Raw genomic sequence first — 22,877 nt, forward strand, 5'->3', positions numbered from 1 at the left:
CCTCCAACTTGCAGATGCTTCATTCTCTGTATAGCACCAAACTCCAGCAAGAAGGGAAGCTGAGGTTCTTATAAGGACTGTGGCGGATTTCCACACCCTGGGAAAGAGGAGCCCTTCAGAAGGCTAAAAATCCAAGCTTGGTAGACTCAAGAACTTCCACTGGATCTGGAGGAGATCCCCAGCAACAACAGCCTTCCACCCACAACAAAACCATCTCATGACTCTCAGGTCTCCACATTGATGTAAGTAGCTGGTGACACATACCATCAGGCAGTGCACTTAGACCATGTTGCCACCACCAATCCTACCAGCATATCACCAGTATGAACTCTAGGGCTCAAGAGTTGAAGGGAGTTTTCCCACTGCCTCCTAAATCCAGCTGCAGGGTGGTGTGTTCACTGCAAAACAGTGCCCCTTCAACAGGACCATTTCCAACTAGACCAAACAGGCCTGGTCCTTGCAAACTTACATCAACCATTGGATCAATAGCTGCTATTGGCACTGGCCTAATAATATGTCAGTTGATTCAGGCTTTGCTGTGGTGCAAATGAGTTATGGTCTATGTGTTTTATTACAGATGACTAAAAAAGAAACTCCTCAAAGAAAGCAGCCTCCGCTTTGCCCAGTGCAGTATCTCCTAAGAGTGATATGCTTCTGAGCATAAATAGAGAAACACAGTTCAAAGCCTCCAGATGACAATGGGATGGTTTGAGCTTGGGGCAGACTGTAGAAACAGTGCTCTCTGGGATAATGAAAAGTGCCAAGAGACTTTTCAAGCTGCTCTTCAGCCTCATTTAACTTGAAACAGAAAATCAATCATCAATAATAACAAGCACTATTAATTTTTGACTCTTCTTTTCCTGTATTGGAGAAAGTAGGATTCATGTTGCTGCCTCTTTTGCCAGATGCCAAAACTATGGCACCGAGAAGTCATATATCACTTGGCCAGGGTCACTGAGCTGCTTAGTGGATGAGCAAGGGATGGAACCAAAGTTTCCAGCCCAGAGCCCCCATAGTAGGAAAAGCCATACTGTAAAAAGATTAAACGTATAAATATAAAGATACCTATTAAAGTAAAATAAAATGATTACTATAACAATGCACTTTCTTTTCACTACTGTCCAGTCTGGGAAATACAGTTCTGGATCTGATATAGTTGGAAAGGCTCAACTGTAATTGTAGTTAATTGCTGAAATTAAATCCAGTCCAGGACAATTTCACTGCTGTTCTGGCTTGTGTTGGAAGAGGAGTGAGGAGGTAAGCAGCACTATCTCTGTTTATTTAGTGAAAATTTTCAGAAGGTCTTGCTTTTATTCCAATGAAAAAATGTCAAAATCTTCACATTTGGCTTCTGGCCAGCCCTACTTGTGACAGACCCAGTATTCCCACATATTCCTAGCACAAAGCCACACAGAACATGGGCCCAGAGGATTTGCAGAATTTGTGTTTTGTTCTCTGTGTTTTTGCCTCTTAGGGGTTTCTGCCTGAAGACCAAATGGTCTCAATAAATGCCTGAGAGACTCTCCATTTACAAAGTAATACATCAGCAAAAGAATTGCAAATTGTTCCCAAAATGAACTATTATTTCCTCTCTACTTTAAGTGGAAATTTAAATTAATTGAGATCATTATGGGTTGTTTTTTTTTTCCTTAAATATTACTGTACCAGACTATAAAGTGCCTGAAATTTAATCTGAAGTCTTCAGACCTGAAAAAGCGTTTTGCAACTGAAAGCTTGTTGATTTTTTTCCAGCTATATGCACTGGTCTAACAAAAGATAACACCCGTTGCTCTCAGCCTTGCTTCTGACATTGAGGACGTTCTACCTGGCTTTCAGAAACTTTGGTTTTATACAGAATGTGCTACCAGCTACTCTGTTCATTTCACCATTTTCAAGGTTTTGTTAATTTATTGAAAAGCTTTTATAACAGGAGCTTCAATTAAAACAATGCACTTCCAGTGCCATGCGATGTAGAACACCATCAGTTTTGTTTGGAAGTGATGAGTCAAAAATGAAGAAATAATTTTAAAGGGCAGAACATATGAACAACAGACCCAGATGAAAGGGACAACGGGCAGCCTCTCTACCTCGATGAGCCAAGGCATCAAACCTTATTGTATCTTTCCATATTACAAAACAGAAAGGTAAAACACACTGCTCTGTCACTGCCAAGACATTCCTCACCTGAACCTGGTCTAATAGTGGAGACTAGTTTGGTGGGGAGAGCCACTGACTCCAAATTCAAGCTAGTTCAAAAACATGGTAGCATTCCTGAGTGCAGAAGATTTAAGCTGGTGGCTGGGCAGTCATTTGCTTGTTTCTTATTTACTTCTAGATCCCAGTCAAGGACTTGACTTTCAGTGGGGCTGAAAATGAGGGCATGTCTATGCCACACCACAGAGAAGGGCACAAGGACCCCTGTTGTAGCACAGTAGTGTTCCCCTGCAGAAAGGCAGGATTAATTAGGTTCATTTCAGATCTGCTCTAATCTGGCTGTGCTGCCTTCAAGCCTAAAGCTCACACTGCACCATGGTTCTGCTTTCAGCCAGCCAGCCATGCCAAAATTCCCTTGGAGTTAGTTATTTTCCTTCTTGACCCATAAATACAGCCTATTGCCGTATCAGAGAAGACTGAACATGCCTGGACCAAATCCAGGGAAGTGCTGCCAGTGCTCACTCCCTTTCCACAGATCTTTGGATGAAACCCAAGCTCAAATGACCGCCAGATATATCCCCGTGCCTACCTATCCCATGGGATGCCCTGCAAACGAAGCCACAGGCATGCTGCAAGGGAGAATGAGCTGGGGCAATTCAGCAACTCACATCTCTGCTTCTCAGCTCAGAGACACCAGCACAAAATCCCCTGGCAGTGTGATCTGATAATTCTTTTAAATTGAAATCAAGATTCAGAAAAGATTAATGCCTCTGGTAGATCAGACTAAAAGACAGGGTGAGCCCATTGTGTACTAGATGCAAAATAAGTTAAACCATTGGGACCTCCCAATTAAAAAAGGAAAAAGTCCAATGGGTTATTTAAACTTCTAATATCTACTTCATTTATCTATAGAAAGCTCTGTGATATAACCTTAACAAGTATCCCTGTGATTCTTGAAGTGAAACATCTCACCCAGCAAGAGCTAAAGTTTTCCCAGTTGAGAGCTCTCAGTTGGCAGTGAGTGAGAAAGGAGTGCTGGCTGTTGAAATATACTGTAATTGCTTTTAATATGATCACAGCCAGTGCTTCAGTGGGGAGGAACCCCTTGAGGAGGAAAATAGACCCAAGACATAAGCATGCAAACATTGAAGAGTACCCAGTCAAGAAGAAATATACTATGAAGAGGATGTGCTACTTTCATCTAAGCATCTCCCTTCAGCTGAAAGTTGTTGGTGTAGAGCTGCCACTGAGGATGCTTTAGCTCAAGAACTACCTTCAGAAGCACCTCTAATTGTCAGCAGAGCAAGGGTCTTCTATTTATGATATAATGAAACAAAAAATTTTTAGTGAGCAAAGACCCTGTTTCAATGATGTTGCTAATGTTTCCTCATACCTGAACCTGCATCAGTAGAGTTCTTTGTTTCTGGGACAGAAAGTCAAGGAAAATCACCCAGAACCAGAAGAGCCTGAAGAAGAGTTATCCACCAACTACTGAGCTTCCTACGACACCACAGAAATACTGCATCAGCCATGTGAAACTTCACCACAGAGAGAAGCACACTGTTCCCTGAAGGTTACTTGTGCAGAAATGAAGTTGCTAATGATAGTTGTATCAGAGCCTCTTGCAGGCAAAACCAGTAGGTTGCCTACGTGACAAACACCCAGGGAAGACAAAGTGCTTTGCCTGTCCCCAAAAGGACCATTAGATGTTTTTTCTAACCTCAGAAGATGTGACTGAGGAACTCAGCAAGTGGTGACTCTGCAGAGGTTTGTATTTATTTCTGAAGGGTATCAGCAAGAGGAAGAAACAGCACAAAAGAGTTAACTAGTGGGGTTATGGGGATGGGATAAACAGATGGTGTGGTGAAGAGCCATTTCCTTCCCATTTACATGCTGACTGCATTAAATCAATCCCTGGGCTTTTATGGCAATAAGCTAAGGCTCTGCTGGGGAGGATTTTAGTGATCTGGCTATATCCTAGTTGTGGGTATCATTCTATTGTGTCCTGGCATTTATTCTATTCTCGAGGAAAAGGTCCTTCAATTTTTTTCATGTGATTCTTAGCGATGTTCCCTAATACCTATATCACAGCCATCACCTCTTTTCTAGATATGGATCTCTATAAAGCTCATCAGCACTGTTTTATGTTCCTATCCATGTATTAAGACACTGTCACAGGATGTTCCTTAGGGTCTGAGCCTGCTGTTTTTGCAGCCTTAGCTTATCTCGTTGCTCCAGACCCAAACAAATTAGTTTGTAATCCTCAGTATTGTATACTTTGGCAAATCTGGCTTTAAAAGTGATCAGAAATGACCTCCTCATATAAAATTGGAATTAGTCCAGTTGATTTGCCCCCTCTCCCTGTCTGGGTCTAGCAAGAAAAATTTGTACCTGCAAAAATAACAGGTCTTTGCAATTGATAACATCAATGATTCTGTATTCCTCATTTGTGACTGTTTACACACTGTTTGTATCCTTTCTACCATTCCCTGTGCACACACAATTAACAAAACAGCAGCTGGTACAGTGTAAACACTGCTGCAAGGATGCAGAGAAACACCAGACAGAGGTACAGATCTCTACCTCTGGCTTTGTTACCTTTTCACCTCAGATGTTGCGTTTGCTTCCCAGCAGTCCTTTTGACCTATGAGACTTTGGCTAAAGCATTCTCTCTGTTTTTTCTCTGATTTAATGTTTGTTTCTGGTGTCTGAAAAATCCAGCTAACCCTAAGTCTCCCACATGAGACACCAGTTCTTCAGTCATCTCCCAGGAAAGCCTTGTCCAGGCACTTCTAGGAGGTTGACTCTTCTCAGTGGGGTCTGGCACCCACCTTAGATGCTAGAGGATGCCTATAGATCTGCAGCTGTGCCAGATTTTCTACCCCAGGGGCAGAGCTGATCCACAGAGCAAGAGCATCTGCCCACAAGAAGGCTAGCAAGGTTAAAGAAGACTGTTGGGGATTTTGCAAGGTCAATCTCTGTCCTAACAGCGTCCTTATCTATCCTATCAGCAACCATCTGATAAATCAGACTGAATTTAAGCACAACCAGTCTGGGAGGAAACTCTTCATGAGACACATTACTGATGGACCACAGGGCAAACAAAGCCTTGGTTCAAACTTTCTGAGAAATGCTTTAAGTTATGATCATGTGGATCAGTCAGGCATCTGTTTGGTATATTAATGCATGACTGCATTGAGCTTGTAAATTATTATTCATGTACTTTTGTAGAATATCTTGAGATTATTGGCTAAATCCTTTAATAAATGGAAACAGGGACACATGAAAAACACGAATGATTCAGTTCATCCATTTATATTTCTAGTGTAGTGTTCTTCACCAGGAGGGCTAATACAGCCAAGGAGAAGGATGGGGGTCATTCATAACTGAGCTGCTCAGAACTACCAACAACTGTTCCATTTAAAAATGGATTTGCTTTAGACACATCATGAAGATGGAGATGGAAATTCATTACAATGGCAGGCAGTCAAGGAAGGCAGATTTGGTGAAAACAGTGAGGCTAGACAGAGAAATTAAGTGCTGAGATGCCAGGATGCTCAGATAAGGTCAGAGACATGGAGAGCAAAACTGGATGTCTGTTCATTGAGAGGCAAGTGATGGGCACAATTGGAAATGTAAAGCTAATCTTAATAAAAACGCAACATTTCAGCGAACTGGTAGAAATATCCTGCTTAGAAATGGCTGTTGTTTGCTGCTGTTGTCTACTGATTGCTTAGGTCTCCATTTTCACATTTTTAAAGAGTGCTAAGTGTTTTGGGCTCTCACAAAAAGCCAAAGCCTGCTCCTGTGGAGTGCTGTCCATAATAAAAAACAGAGGACAGTGGACTGTTTCCAAAAGGGGTATGTACTCACAGGGCACAGAGTGGTAAGTCCCCCTGCTCTGTAGGCACAGTGACTGATGGAAATACTTAGAAAGGAATCACTGTACAAAATCTTTTTTAGCAGCTGAGACAGCTTTGAGGAGTACTAATAAAATAATCTAAAATTCACCTAAAAGACCAAGTGGAGGTCCCGAAGTTCAAAAGATCACTGACAGTATAATTAGTGGAGTTAAGAGAATCAGAGACTTTTATAACTGCTTACACTATGCTCCATTTTTAATAGTGACTTACATCTGAAAACTACATTATGGTTTTGTTGTCTTTAGGAAGGGAAACAAATTAAGACTAAAGGCTAAAAACTGAAAACTGAGAAATAAAAATATGAGGAAAAAACATGGATTAATAATATATATTCCTTCCTAAACACATTGAAGATTTTTGCCTTTCAGCAAGTTGCTCAAAAGTGCAATAACAGGAGACTCAGCTTATTTCAGGTGCTTCCCAGAATCCCCCCGTCCCCCCCGACAGCTATGCCCACCTCTGTCATAACTGTAAATCAGCTACTCTCAAAATTGTTCCTCCAGACTTCCTTTGCATAGGACCTAAACTGAGGCAGCCTGCTAATCACAGCAACTGGCTGCCAATTAAAAAAGGCATAGTCAATCAGCCATCATTAAGTTGGAAGTGACAAGCTGGGTTTTATTTTTAACTAAAACTAGTGGGATTCATGCAAACTTCCCCACAGTTTCTCTTGCACTTTGTGTACAATTTAATACTTTCCTACATGTACTATTTCTTTGCTGTAGAAGGTAGCCCAAAAATAGCATTCAAAGGAAGGTAAATGTAGGATCTGCACAGCTGCAAAGATTATTACATGCTGAACCAGCAAGTTTGGGTATTATTGCATCTGTGAAGTGTGTGCTGCAAAACCATAGATGGGTGGATTTATACTTGCACAGAAAAGAAAAACCTTAAACAGGGAGTTTTATTTAGTGTTTTAAAGGCTTATAGTGTATAAATGGTGAGAAGCGTTTCTGTACAAGCCAAGGCAAAAACCTGTTTGGAGAGGGGGAAGCAAGAATAAAGTCAATGCTCCCTCCAGTGCAAAACAGTTGTGAAATTGTTACTGATCATTTCTAGATTGGACAAAACGGATCCCATTTTGGGCAGAGCCAGAAAACTCCCACTTGGGTCAATGCTAAAGCTCTGTCTGTTCCTTGTGAAGTCTATGGAAATCCATATATAAGATCCCATTGAAAAGGCAGAAGTTCTCATTCCCCAGTCATGGTTTTGGGTGCATTACAACTGGCATTCCCAGTCACACAGAAGTAAGATTTGGGGAGTGAGAAGTCTGGTGTAGAGACATTTTTATAGCTGCAAGTCATGCTGTGCTATGTTACTAAAATGCCTGGTGTTCAGCTCCAGGAAGCAACAGTGGAAGCAACTGGAGCACTTGGAATTAATCATCTCACTTTTTTAACATTTCCCCCTGTTTTTGTGGTTATCACGTTGGAAAAGTTGTTGATCTACATGATTATTAGGCTCAACAGCCTATGCAAGAAGAAATCCATTGTTCTGGGCTAATTGTTTGGAGGGGTGTGAGATAACAGAATAGATCTCTTTCCAAAAAAAACTGTGCAAATCCTATCCCATCTCTGCTGCGATGTTGGTGGCCTTAGCGTTGGGCACAGTTCTGTGTAACAGAGGTGGCCCACAAGCAGGGAACCACCTGCAGCAGTAGCAGCTCCTGAGCACATTGAGGGCATCACAAAATAAATTGGCTACCCTCAGCGGTAACACAAATTCATTTGTAATACTCCCATGGCTTATTAGGCACCAGAGGAATCACATAAAGCAATGGGGAGATCCGCTTTGTCAGGATGCCTGCCCAAAAGAGATCCTGCCACAGAGCTAAGCCTGGCAAAGTAAAAGCCTACAAGGGAAGTTCAGGGACGGTGACCTGCTTGGGTCTGCTGCTGGCAGAGCTACTAGTGCCTGTATTCATCACAACATCAAAACACAGCCGGGGCTGATTATAAAAACCTTCTTAACCACCAATCAAAAATGAAATAGCAACATTGCTTCCCATTGCACTGTGCACGCTTCCTCCCCTACTCTAGCAAATGGAAGTGATTAAAAGCATCAATTTTAATTGATAAGGGAAGGTGAACACAAAATATTTATTTTTTTAATATTTACAAGATTAAAAATAGTAAAGCTTTGATTTATTTTTTATCATCATTCAAGTCCTGTTCAAGCAACACTGCCATGAATCGATATTAGCAGACAGCCTGCAGAAGGCTTTCTGAGTCAATTAAGGCGACCCTCTTAATTATAACAGCTTTCTAAACAAAGATTTTTTTTCCACAAAAAAGCCTAATAGCAAATCATCACCAATATGGATCTACACTCTAACACAGCCAGTTTACACTTTTGTTTTCCTGTGGGCACTGCTCATCCCTGACATATCCTGTTTCATGATCTTTCCACACGCAAATAAGTTGCTGTTCACATTGCCTGTCTGAGGAAGACATGCTCATACCTTTTGCTGGGGTAAATCAGCAGAGTGCCTTTTGTAACAGCTGCTGAGTCTCTGTGAGCAGAAAGCAGCCCATCAGCATCAGCACGGTTTTTTGTTGTTTTTTCTGCAGCCATACCAGGCTGTTCAAAGATCCTTGAATGAAAAGCCTGCTAAATTGCCTTGCATTTCTCAACAATAAAATAATGGCCTGACAAACAAGATCAAATGTCCTTTTGATTTAGATTTAGACAGAGAAGTTACATGTCCAGGAAAAAAAATAACTCTACCTCTGTAATGCCAAAAGATTATCAGAATTGGGCTCAGTCCTACTTTTAACAGAGTTGGTGGTGCTTTGCCTCTTGCTCCTACAGAAGCACAGTCAGGAGGTCTGAGAAAGGTATTTAATTGAGAGATTATATTCAGAACACAAGAGGGGCAATTCCTCCCATACCCCCAATTTCCCATGGTTCATATGACTCAAAGGATGCACAGAAGATACCACCATAAGGGAGATGATGAAGTGGCAGAAAGGAGAGGGAAGGGAGTGAAGCACACAGAAAAGAGTCAGGTTCACAGCTACCAAAAAACAAAAGTGAGAAAGAAAACCCACCAACAGCTTTTACAGCCATCGCTCTGCTCAGACAGATGTCCCATGCCGTCTGGCAGAGAGGCACAGAGGGGTGAAGTTAATGCTGCCGCAGCTTTCTCTTTGAATTTTTATGCTGCTCTTCTACCTAGCAAAGTCATGCATGATCCTCCAAGGACTAACTTCCTTGCTTTAACTGCCTCAAACTCAAAAATCCCTGTGCCCCCGAAGAGGAGCAAAGACACAAGGAATTGCTCAGGGGAGCAGAAAAAAACTCCAGCCTCAGCTCTGTAATCCTCACTCAGAGGGAATCACACTGGTCTCTTGATGGCAGAAGGTGTAGCATGGACTGTGCTGGGCTGTCTGTAACCACATGGCTACAAATACACAAGGAATTACCCCATTTTCTGTACTGATAAATTCCTCACATGGGTTTGGCCCAGACCCATTAGCATGTTAGCAGTTTCTCAATAAATTCCCAGGCACGGACCAGCCAGGGACCACTGTCAATTGGCCATTTGGCTGAGGCCATGTTGTTTGAATGTTTGAAGTGGGCTCTTCTGCCCCATGCACATTCATTATACAAGTCCAGACACCATCAGTGATGGTGCTAGATCTAAATGAGTGAAACAGTCTTTTAGGAAATATTGCAATGGAATATGAACATAGCTGTGAATGCAATTAAGCCAAACAATAAAAATAATTTAAAAAACTGTCTTAAGTGAAAGCTTCTTCAAGCGTAACAGAGGCTGCAGAGTCTGCTAAGATGTGAACAAAACAAAACAATATTGATTTTTGAGGATGTAACGTATTTGCTCTGTAATCATGCTAAACTGTTGCTAGAGCTAAACTACAGCTATAGGACTTCATTTTCTGAGATAACATGTTTGTATAAAAGAAGAAAAAAAACCCATATAACTAAAGACCAGAGAGGGACAGGAAAGGGGAGAAGCATCCTCAGACAAGGTAAAATAATCTTTCCTTTCTCACATGGAGAAAGGAATTTGGTGAAGTTTAAGGCAAGGCTAGTCTGCAAGCTGTACAGTGGGACAAAGAGGAGGTAAATTTCCCCCTTATACCCAAATGAGTTGACCTTATTGCTTAAAAAAAAAAAAAAAGACAAAAAAGAAGGAATGAGGTGGGTTTCTTTTGTTGGAGTTATGAGTGAGGAGAGAGGGAGGAGGAAAAATAAAGAGGTGGCTTTGGCTTAGACAGCTGAGAAAGGCGTCCTTTGCCATGGCCACAAGAGTTACCAGTCACTGCAGTAACAAAGCAAGAGCTGCAAACACTCAAACACAGTGTCGTGGGCAGCACGGCTGGAAGCTGAAACTAACATCACTCTGTGTTTTGCCCTGGAGAAGTGAAGAAGGGTGTCACCATGCCTGACTAGGGAAGCCCTTGCCTCAGCTATGGGCAGCAAGCAGCAGGATAGATTAGCCTGCAGATGCTCTGGGTCCCTGAAACGATACAGACAGGGAAAGGAAACATGACATCAAGAAGTTGATCAAATTAATTTTCAATAGGCCTGAGCAAGTCAGTGACTTACAAACAAACTCTGAGTTCAGTCATACCAAAAGCCTGATGACCATATAAGCCATAGTAGAAATTGATCTGTTGGATCTGCCCTTCCAGAGTCTTGATCCTGCTCTTCCTGAGACCTTTGCCACTGCCTCAAACCAGCAGAGTAATAAGCTGCACATGCAAAAGGAAAGTACCAGGAGTGAGAGATGGATGAGGACCGAGTACCAGCCTGGAGGTGGGCACATTCCCTATCACAGGACGGGAATCCAGGACCCCACTGAAGCCCCCACCAGCTGATCTACATTATTAGTCACAGCAGCTCCCTAGGCAGCATGTCTTTCTCCTCTGCTTCTCTTCATTAGTAATGATGGAAAAACTTGGTTTTCCCAGATAGGTTTTGCCATCATCACTGTCCAACATGGAGAAAGCTCCCAACAACAGACTGAAAAAAGGTGAAAATGGATGATGAACCTGCTAGTGGAGATGGACTACTGATCAGGGCTTATTTTGAGCACCGGCTGGCCAAGTGCAAACAGCTCTGAATTAAGCTGCTGTAATTGTGCATGGCTTTCAGAGCTCAAAACCTGCAAAAGTCCTCAGGTTCACCAGAACATGTGCAACCTCCACAAGCAAGGGCCAATATGCAGAGCAATGCTTTCTGCCTCTGACATTGCTTCTGGATCATGACGCTCACTAATATAGCATGCCATCTGGAGAGTCTTAAAAATGAAAAACAAGAGGGACCCTGAATGAAACCTTGGTACAACCTTCACTTTTAGGAGACATTAATGCAAAATTCAGATTAAAATAAAGCTTTTCTAAACACTATGTGACACAGAAATGACAAGTGATTCAGTGAAGAAACAACATGCAATTCATTAAAACCTCAAGCAGAAACAGAAAGCCAATTTAAAAATAAATTATTCTAATCTGAAATAGAAAGAAAAACAGGATATGTGTTAAGACAGTCTGATAGCCTCACCCACTAAAAAGCCTCAGAGATTCACACTGTGCTGGAGGAATTAGATAACATCAGTCGCTCACAGTGCTGACCCTGGCTTTAAGAGTATTACAGGGAAAATAAATGAGCCTCTAGGGATGGTATTTCACTGCCTTAAAGGCACTCATTCCTCCTCACATCTCCTTGGCTCACTCTTCAGCACACCTTCCAGAAGCAAATGCACCAGAGATCTTATATGGACAATTGTCCTCTTCCCTGGCTGCTCCTGACTGAGTTCCTTAACACAGCTCATTTTGCTCATGGTAGAAAACAGCAGTATGTGACCATGTACCTTAAAAGCTGTGGGGGAAATATTTGCTTTACTGAAGCACAGGACAATTTTAGCTGTGATTTCAGGAAGGCCCAGATTTCAGTTTGATTTTTTTCTTACACTTGCACAGACCGTGTTGCTCTAGCAGTTAGCTGGAGATGGTGCATTAGCTGGTGCAAACAGAAGCAATGATGAGAAAAGGAAAACTTAAAATATTTCAGCTGAATACTTGGTAGGTTGATGTAGGCCTTCCTTCCTGAATTTTGACCATCAATAAAATGAACATATATTTACACAAGTTTTAGCCTCCTAGAAATCTGTCTTGGCTCCCCTCCTCAGGCCAAGCTCCATGGGCTGAAGCTCGCAGAGAGGCCCTCCTCCAGCTGTGTGCAATCTTGAAAGGCACTTAATGAATTAGACATTATTAATACTCTTTTTCCAACATCAGAAGGCAGTAATTAACTCTTTGAAGACTCATCCTAAACACTGCTTTATAACTTTCAGTCCTCAGAGGCGGCTATGTAATCTCATTGTGATTTTAAAGAATATCTTTCCAGATTAATTATTTTTCCCCGTTTGGAAAAAAAAAAGTTCAAAGTCCTGGTTCTGCCTTGGAGTGTGCATTAGTGATGTTAGATGGGCCATAAAGATTTCAGAGCATGAAACATCATATACTGCAATACTCTGCAATTACAAATTAAAAGTCACCTCACCACCCTGGGCAGGAGAGATGACTGTAGGCTGAAAAGCTTAGCAGGCACATTCACTTTACGGGCTCACAAATGCAGCATGATGGCTGAGCTACCTAACACACAAAAAAGAAAACAAAAACCCAGGAGTTGATAATAGCATGCTAAGCAGATGCCTTAAGTAGGTCATTCGACATGCCAGGCCTTTAAATGTTATTTGGGAGTGAGAAAATACTATTTTCCCACTTCAGCGTGACTCTTTTCCCTGTCATATGGAACTAACCTTTTGTGCTCAGTACTATTATTAATTTATTAGCCTTTTGAACGTCTAAATTGTTTTGCAGTCTATGGACTACAACTAAGTGCTTGTTGAGGGACAGTGCAGCACAAACATGTGTGTGTGTGTGTGTGAGTGTGTGTGTGTGTGCATCCACATACATGTATGCATATTTCAAAGACCAGAACTGATGAAAGAACAATTCTGTCTATATATTTTTGACTGTGAGTACAAGCATTTTCTTGAGCACAAAACCACAAGGAGTGTACTTTTGTTATAATTAAATGTCAAACCTTATGAGTGATGACAACATAGAAAAAGTGCTAAGTATATTTCTATTGAAATCAATTAAAGGAGACAAAGATTTTCTTTCCATTTAGATTACATGACTCCAGCACACACTGCTGCAGTACAGTGCAGCTCTGTCAGCCTCATCTCATTGCCTGAACAACTGCTTTCTGTTCGCCTGATGAAACTGCCCTGAATGGCACTGCTTTTCCTAAGAGATGAACTCACCGTCAAACACTTCTGTGCCCAACAGGGAATCACGTATACTTTCAGCAGACATGAGGTTTGAAACAATCCCCTGAATAACTTTATGTAACAGGACTTAGATTGTGTCCCTGGTGTTGAAAGTAGCATGATCTATTTTGTGCCTAGGAACAATACACAGCATTTCTGAAAAGCAGGCTCCAGCTCAGCACATCTTACTGTAATATTAGAAATAAGATTTTTCCCAAAATAGTTCTTGAGTCAAACTGTCAGAGACATCATAAGTGGAGTCCATCTGATGTATCCTAGGTATATAAAAGTTAGTGATCAAGGACTCTCTCAAAAGTCAACAGAAAGGGGATGATTTTCCCATTCCAGACTGGGCACTGAAGAGGGGCCAGATGATTACTTTCTGGAGGAAGGGCTATAAAGGTGACTGGTGACTAGCTTGAACGTCACCACCCAGCTTTTAGTGAAGTGAACCCTACCCTGCATGTACAACGTCAACACGACCTTTCTTTCTCCATCCACTCTCGTGTAATGCTCACACATGCACCCAACCAACATTTCCTTTCCTTCTGCAAAATCCAACATTTCTTTAGCAGTGCAGTTCCTTCTTGTTTTGAGTCACTGTCTCCATGGCAAAATCCATGTACCTAACACTGAGCTATACAGCAGGTATCTGTACCAGGAACCTGAGCTCTGCAAGTGTTTCCACCTGGGTGACTCCCTATGGGCAGGACACTGAAGAGGAACCAGTTTTCCTAAATTAAAAAAAAAAAAAAAAGGGCATAGGAGAGAAGAAAATCCATGAAACCCAGCTGGAGGCTACTTTCCATATGCATCCCTGGATTACAGAGTTAAGGTCCAGCACATTGCCCTGTCAGGAAAAGATCTGTACATGTTTTTCGCTTTACACAACCTTGTAAGGGGAATGGGGAGTCCCAGGAAGCTAGCTGAAGTGACAGGTTTACAGTTTCAAGAAGGAAAGAATACACTTTGGCACACTATATGTGGCATTATCTTGTCCCATGAATCATTGTCAGCAACGCCTGAGCAGAATTGTCATCATGGGACTGTAGCGGGTGGCACATTGCAGGTAGGCGAGATGGCAAGGGGGGGATGCTGAAGTCAAGGCTTGGAGGACATCTTATCAACAGAGAAGCGATAAGCTTGAAACCCCAAACCAGCTTTCAAGCCCCAAAGCCCTTCTTGAGGTCTGAAGCAGAGTTAACAAGCTTCACGTCAGAGGTAAGCTGACAAGCTGGAACCAAACCTGATTATAATTCATCTCTTTCATGCTCCAGGACAGTCAGAGTGGGACTGTAATCCCATTGCACCTGTTTTTTGCCATGAGTATTTTGTGCCATATTTGGTATATTAATGAGCACGAGGAATGCACTAAAAATTAAAACTCCTTTGAAAGAAGCATGTGTAAGATGCTTCAGTGGCTAGAGAGAAACTAGACTTAGAAAAGTAAAATTCAAGTTGCGTTGAACTCTTATTACTGTAGAGGATGAAACCATCTTGTAAAATACTGAAGTAACCTTGGTACATTTTCAGGTGAGATGCCCTAGGTACAGCTGCAGAAAAATGTGTTTCAGCAGCTAGAAGATCACAGTTAATACTCAATAATCTATAAATCATTGCTATGAGATTTCTCTATGCAAATGAAATTTATATAACCCTCATCAATCTTAAAAAAACCATCATAAAGATTAAATTTTGCAGCCGCAATGTGAATTAAAGAATCCCTTAACCTGTTTTCATGATATGTCCTTATAGCTCATTAATTTTTAGATGTAGTGTTCTTTGAAAGGATTAATGGATAGTGAGCATTGCTGATTGATTATAAAATGAGCAGGAGGGTTTAAGAGTTGAGTTGTGAATGTAAAATCACTACCAAGCCTTATTAACCTCGCCATACTAAAATTCTAAATTGTGCAAGTAAGAAAAGCAGGTATTGATACAATACGTTTGCTGAGTACATTTTATTTATTTAACATCAATAAATTGCTCTTAGTTGGTCTATGCCATGCAGATCCATCAGACTGTCCTCTGATCTGTATCTTAGCAGGTGAGAGACTAAACCTCACCTCTGAGGAGTCCAGAATCTGGATTCTATCAGACTATAAAATATAACTTTCTACGTTATGCAATAGGGAAAAAAAAGCCCAAACCCAGCAACTGTGAAGAAAAGGAAAAGAAATGTAATTCATATGTCACCCTGCTAGGACTGCTTCTCAGAGCTGCAAATCTACAGGAAACTTTTATTGAGCCATCATTAACGAACAGCGACAACACTTATTGAAAGTTGTTAAACACTGCGAACAGTTGGCAAGAGCGTGCAATCTCTTGGTGAGAGAAAGGGGAAAACAAGAGCTTTTGCCTTACCCGTTTCCTCAAATTGCAGGTGAGCGTGAGATTCCTTGAGAACGAATTTGCAAAAGCAGTATAAAAGTCCAACACTTTAAGCAAGGCTTCTCTTTTAATAATATGTAAATCGCAGTATGTCAGAGCCCGTACATTGGCACATGCATGGGCCAGACTGGTTTCCTTCCAGAAGATATCACCAAACACATCACCTTTACCTGAAAAACAACGGGACAAATTTGTTAAAAGGCAAAGCTTATGCAGTGTTCTTCAGCACACAAATGATTCCCTTCCAAACCATCTTATGTTTCCAGTTATTCTAACTCAAGCTCCCAACCGTGAAAACTAATAAAGGTAAAAGTTTTAAAAATATCTGAGGTACCTTAGCAGTAAGTAGACCCAGGTTTTTAAAGTTGCTCCGTGAAGTGTCACAAAGCATAAAAACCACACTGTAAAAGTCTCCTTGTAGCTGAAGATGCAGGTAACAGATTTTTCAAAGGCTTCTGAATATAATAAGCACTTAACTAATGTTCAGGTGATTGCATATTTCTGAGGGTCTGTTCCTAAGTGCTCTCACCAAAAGCTCATGACACTCAGATTCCTACATCACCAAGGCTTTGCAGTGTGGTGCATCGGCCACATTTTAAAGGATGTTTGAACATTTCTACTTCAGTGTGAGTGGCAATCCTGCTTCTGAAAACCCAACAAAAACCTCCCTGAGACTTTTAAACTCTAAATAACTGGCTCCAAATGTTAATGACCCAAACACGTCCACTTAAGTAGAGGCTTATGCTTAACTCTGTATTTAAATATTTGCTGAGTAAGAGTTTGACACCTTAGACAACTGCACACATAAATAACTTCAATCAGATGTGAAAATTACATGTGAAGGCTATTTCTACATTGGTAGGCAGTGTAGCAGAATAGCTGATGCTGAGGACCTGACCTTCACCCTGCACATTTTGAGTACTTAGGACTAGCTCTAGTCCAGTCTCACGCTCCGAAGAGCTCCAGGGGCTGGAAGTGCATGAGAGGTACTCCTCCACATCCCCCAGTTTCCTTTTCACTGTGAGGAATCCACAGCCTTGCTAGACATCGAAGCAGGACAAATGATGGGATCAGGACATTAGATTCAAAACCACACTCCTGATTCAAACAAAACACTAACATAGATGCAGACTGGAGAGATGCTTTCAGATTTAGACTCTGTGGTTGCTCTGAGAAGAAATAGCAGCAGCAGCAGTAGAAAGCACCCTGAAGCACCCAAAAGCTGCCTCTTGCTGCCACAGGCTGGGCGAGGGCCATGGAGTGCGGTTGGCAGCTGACACCTCAAGTCCTGAAGCAGAAACCACAGAACAAAGGGCATTTTTTGTTTCAGACCCCAATGACACCAAAGCTCTTTATTTTAGCAGTTATTAAAAGGAAACTGAAATCAGTCAGTCAGTGATGGTATTGCTATTGATTTCAGGTACCTCAAGCAGCCCCTTGTTAAGGTTAGTGATTTTATAGTTTGGGATAAAAACAGGTAATACATTTTAATATTTCCTCTTTTAAGAGCTATAACTTTTCCCTCAACTCTATTTTGGGAACACAGACCAGAGTAATTTATCCAACCTTACTGCTTTCGGGATCAGAAGCTCTACTTCTCTATTTTCATTTCTGCTTTAGGTATTGTACCCAGTAAAACATAGCCAACATTTCTCATGTAGAGTAAAATGAAACGTGCCAGTCCTTATTTTAATTTCCTTGTTTTAAGTTCCTTACAAAAGTCTGTATAGCAGAAACATCCCTTAGAAAGGCTGTAACTGCATTCTCATTGAACTGCTTTTAAATAATTCTACATTATTTTGATGTAATTAAAATTAACTACAATGCATAATACAGATGGTATAATTCATATAACAAGTTGCTTTAAAACGCTCTCCTTATTACAGTGCATTTCCTAGTAACATATCATTTATCTAATTTACTGTTTTGAAATTACCCTTTGGAGTTAATTGTCCTTGTCTATATCCACAGTTCAAAACCTGGTTTACGGACATACTCAGCACAGTTATATAATTTATAGAAAATAGACTATTTCTGAAATGCACAAAATTGCTTAATGGATTTGCTCTCTGAGGTGGACACAGGACAGAATTGAATCCTGCTTTCAGGAGCTGCAGAGTGCAGTTAAAAAGACAGAATTCAGTAATAGGGACTACTATGATTTCCACACTGAAATGTGAGCAAAATAATTGTTTTCTTTCTAAATTTAAGGTAATACATAGGTAATTTAAGCCAAGAGGTTGCAAGTAGTGGATGCTCACTCCAAAATTGCACAATGTTATCTTACAGAATGTGTACCCAAATCACAGATAAATTAAATCACTATTCATAAATTTGAAAAGGTCTCCTCATTGTCTTCAGTTCAGTAAGGCAGGGAACTGCACTGGGTCCCTCAGAAAGGCTGGGTCGTGAATAGGAACTGAACCTATTCACTCCTCCAGGAGCTATCAGTCACCGGATTTGAATGGTGAAGCTATAAGCTCCTCTTGCATTGTGGCTTATTCTCTTCAGAAAATATAAAATCTTGGAAGTGTTTAAGGGTTCTGGAATTTGACATTTCCCCCACACACTTATGAGTCTTATTTGCCTGTTATAAATGTGCTAAGGAATGTACTGAATGAAAACAAAACCAACCAGATTCTCCAAAACAACGTCTTTTCTCATAAATACAGAGATTAATGTACTATACTTCATCCCTATTAACTGTAGTTCACTGAGCAGAGTGCGGTAATTATTCAGTCAAGTTTAATTTTATATGGCGCAACTAAATGAAAAAAATCTTTCAGAGTTTCAACAGAAAATTTAACTGGTAGGTCTGAAACACCAGCTATGCAGAGGCACATGTACACTGCACACTTGCCTAGCATATGCACACCTCCAGGAAAAGTCCAGGGCTGGGCTGGGAATACAGAGGCACTTGGGGCTGATGCAAGCTGTAGACTTTTCAAAGCCTCTCTCTAGAGATTTCTCAAGCTCCCAGCAGTTACCTCACAAATTTACACTGCCCTGAGCCCTAGGTAGTCTTAACACCTCTCCTGAATGGAGGCAAAGCTCTGGGAAGTCCTCCTGCCCCTACTCTCAAAGTGCCCAAAGCATTGCTGAATAAAGGAATGCTGTAAAATTAGAGTGAGAACTGCTGGCATACGTTTTGCACTTGGTATGAGGAAAGGGAAGAGGAGTGTCAGGATTTGGATACTGCTGGATTAAAGCTGGCAGGAACATGGGTGTAAGGATTTGGGGACTGAAAGAACCACAGGTGGAAACCAAGAGGACACGTGCAGGGTGTTGGTGACAGGCATTATTTTTTCTGAAATAGCTACACTGGTATCACCCTAAACACAGACTAAAATTTGCTGGTGTATTATGTATGTATTCCTGTACATAAAACTTAAATATAAATTCATGCATGTTTGTATATATATTTAGAGACAATCATATACTATATAACAGATAACTATATTTCTATATGCTATTCTATCTTTTATATTATAATTCTCCCATACAGAACTGGAGGGGCAGATGTTCTTAGCAGCCTTGCACCACGGACTGACTTGCCAGTTTGTGAGAGCAGCAGCTCATGACTGTATCTTTCAGGCAGAAAAAATCTTAAGAGCCTTATGAAACTCCCCAGGAGCTTGCAAAGGGAATGAAAAAGTCCTTGGACTCAGAGAGGCAAGACTCTTGTTAAACAGCACCTCAGAACCCATACATATCTATGTAAAGGCAATATTTATCCTTCTCCAGATGGGGACAGAAACTGAGCTAAGAAATATCTTAGCAGACACGAGAACTTGATGGGGCCTTTGGGAGAAGGTTTGGTCAGGCAATGAAAGAATAAATTTTTTGTGGAAAACAGCACTGAGAAAAAATACATAAAAGGGACCAAGACTACTTCTTAAGGTGATAAGGTGTTTTTCAGTGCTGTCCAGTCTTAGCTAATAGGCCAGCTGCCCTTCACCAAATCACATCTCCAAAGTCCCATCAGTCTCACTGTCAAAAGCCAGAATAATGTAGGCTTTCCATCATGATATGCTCATACGTTCTGTTGCTTATGAAAAGCAAACGCTGATTTTGTTGCAGAATCAGTAAAACTGTATCATGTAGAGAAAACATTCACCTAAGCTCAGGTACCAATAGCCATGAAGTATTGGCAACATGCATTGAAGTGGAGGTCAGTGACCAAATATCAAGTCCCTGCAGCCATAATTACATATACTGGTATGTATATTCATACAAATACATCTGCCTGTGTCTATAAATCTGTGGTGAAACCTCTGGCTGCATGACGCATGTATCTCAACCTGATGTAGAAATCCAGCGAGCAAGGAGGGAATCAGCTCCTGTTACCCACAGCAGCCCACAGCTCTGTGATGGTTCAGTGAGTAGCTAAGCTCTGCAGCTACTTGCCATGGAACATCATGGCTGGTTGCATAGGTTTACAAAATGATGGGATGTATTCGTGGAATAAAATCCATCTGTGGTTACTAAACACAAAAGATTTCCCTCTGGGTGAGGAAGGTCTTGAAACACAGTTCAGTGGAGGGCTGGGGAATACTCTGGGAAGTATCACTGTTCGCTTACTTCACCTTCCTACCTTCCCCTGCACATCTGCTATTGGCCATTTTTGGAGAGAGGTTACTGGGCTGGATGGATTTCTGGACTCAGCTGATACAGTTGTTTATGTCTGAAGAGGGGATCTGGAAAAGATGGGGGTGATGTAGTGGTGCAAATTCATCAGTTGTCTCCTGCCCGCTGGGACATCATTGCTTCATGATAGCATAGTCTATGGTGTGCAGAGATGACTATGAGACTGTGAAGGAGTGCTCCTTGCCTCTGTGAATGCTTCAGCCAAAACCTCAGTCTTTCCCAGGGGATCCAGAAGGGCCAGAACTCCCTTGAAAATCGGGCCAGAACTCCACTGGGGCTGTGAGGGAAGCTGAGCACTGACCAGGCAGAAATCCAGCTTGACTACACATTGTACACTAACATGTGAAAGGGCAGAATGATAAGAAAAAACAGCATATCTAGCATTTGAAAGATTGTCAAAATAGCCAGCAAAGAAATAATTACAAGAGACTGTGCCAAAGATCCAAGTCCCTGATGGCGAAGGTACTTTGCTTTATTTAACAGAGTACAACCTTCCTCATCTGCACCTAAAAACTCAAAAGAAATTTACCTTTCTTCCAGCATTCAGGACTGCTGCTAGAAGAACAAAAGGTCTTTATAGATATTCTCCTGTTAGTGAAGGGTTTATGGTCACCATCTCTCTCATTTTTAGTGTAAGTCTCCTGGTACTTCATATTTTTCTAGAAGGTCCAGCTCCTGGAGACAGGATATCTCCATTTTGATTTTATACAGAAATAAGTTTCTGTCCTTCCTGACTGAGGAAATAAACTTGAAAGCATGACCATTCCCACCATCTTCAGAATTCAGAAGGCAAATCAGATTGCCTCAAACTGTTAGTCTGATTTAAAAGAAATACATCACATGACTTTTAAATAATTTTTCTTGCACTGCCAAGACTTTTGAGTTCCTGGGTTTGGCAGTGAAGCATGCAGGTCTAATTCAAAAACATTTCAGTTCAGTGAAAGGAATCTTTCTGACATTGGAGGCTGCAGATCATATCTATAACACACCAGCTGGTACTAAATTAAGATTGATGCTTCTTATTATAGTTAACTATCATGCCGACAGAGATGAAAATATTTTAAATTTACAAAATAATGTGAAAAAACGTTCCCTTCAACTCTGTCAGTAAGAGCTAATAACACTTTTGAACAAGCATCAGTAGGACTATATCTTACACGCGCTATATACGCCAACCCAGGCCTACAAAATACGACTTATTCCAAGGCATGTGCCCTAGAAGAACTGTGCAGTGCAAAGCTGCATTTCACACTGGTTAGTAAGTGAAACTCTGGCTTGCCTAAAAACAATAAATCCAATAAACAACAGGTTGCACTAGAACTATATGCAGAACATACTGAGAATTAACATGCAACACATAAAGGCAAATAACTTGAACGAATACAGATGGGATCAGGACCCTAAGTGTGGTTGAAACATGAGCTATTAAATCTCTATTTGTCCTGGCTTGACTATCAAAATTGAATTAATTCAGCAGCAGCCCCCAGTAGGATTTCACTGCTCGATATATTTTTGTCACTCTACAGTTTGAGCAATATTTTTGATCAATTCCTACAATCAACATTTGAATGTGGTGGGTCGTTATTTCTCTGGTGGTAAAATGACTTCTTTAAACCTTGTTAATCAATCTGCCTGGTTTAAGTTCCTGTACAACTCATGCAGTCAGCTGTGCAAATAGCAGGAGCTGGACAGCAGCTTCCAGAGACACTTGGTTGGCATTGCCACTTACATGGAACTCCTTGCCAGGAGTAAATTCGGGTTAATTGTGGCAGGGTGAATTGTTAGGTGCCCTCTGCTAGTAGATGCCTTGTTTCATTAGCCTGAGGGATTTCAAATCCCCGGTTCTTCCTGAGACTTCTCTGCTGATAACACTTCCCCATGCAGAGCAGTGGCAGTTAAATTGTTTACTCCTGCCTGAGATGGTGGAAAATTACTGATGCTCCTTCTCAGGGTCACCTCGCTTGCTAGGAAAGTTTTGATAATTAGAGACAAGACTGTTTGCCCTTCTCCATTATCCTGGAAACTGCAGATGAGCTATATTAAAATGACTGGATTTTGTTTTCTCCAGCGAAGGAGCACCCCATCACACCAACTCTGCATGCGGTGAGCTTTCTGCTACATCAGCAGTTAGTACCTGTGAAAAGTGGGCGATTGTCCTCGAGAAATTGAGACAACTAATGAGGGGAAAGTAATGGGGCACCTGGGTATCTTCATTAATGAGTCCTATAAACTATGGATCTCCAGGCTCAACTGGATTCATTCTCTTACTCTACTGATTTCTCTAGTGCTGATGACTGCAGCAGCTGGGCATTTAATTATGCACAAATGAAAGCAAAACAAAACCAGGGGAGAAAAAAACATCATGATGCTGAAAGTTTCCCTGTCAATCACCAGGTTTCACCTGCTTTTGAGCACAAGAAATGCCAAAGCTGCGGCCGCTGAGACAGGAAATGTCC

The 22,877-nt window shown here is 41.3% G+C and overlaps 1 protein-coding gene across 1 annotated transcript in view; it reads right to left on the reverse strand.

Annotated features, from left to right (window-relative positions):
• Window positions 1-22,877, reverse strand: part of LOC104528815 (potassium voltage-gated channel subfamily H member 5) — a gene marked incomplete at its 5' end in the record, with an annotated part of 50,790 nt that overhangs the window by 12,895 nt on the left and 15,018 nt on the right. Inside the window, one exon of the mRNA XM_010172943.1 lies at window positions 15,748-15,944. Coding sequence (XP_010171245.1) covers window positions 15,748-15,944 — 197 coding nt within the window. The remainder of the gene's footprint in view (window positions 1-15,747; window positions 15,945-22,877) is intronic.

The sequence above is a fragment of the Antrostomus carolinensis genome, unplaced genomic scaffold, assembly GCF_000700745.2.
Source record: "Antrostomus carolinensis isolate BGI_N321 unplaced genomic scaffold, ASM70074v2 scaffold258, whole genome shotgun sequence".
Taxonomy (NCBI): domain Eukaryota; kingdom Metazoa; phylum Chordata; class Aves; order Caprimulgiformes; family Caprimulgidae; genus Antrostomus; species Antrostomus carolinensis.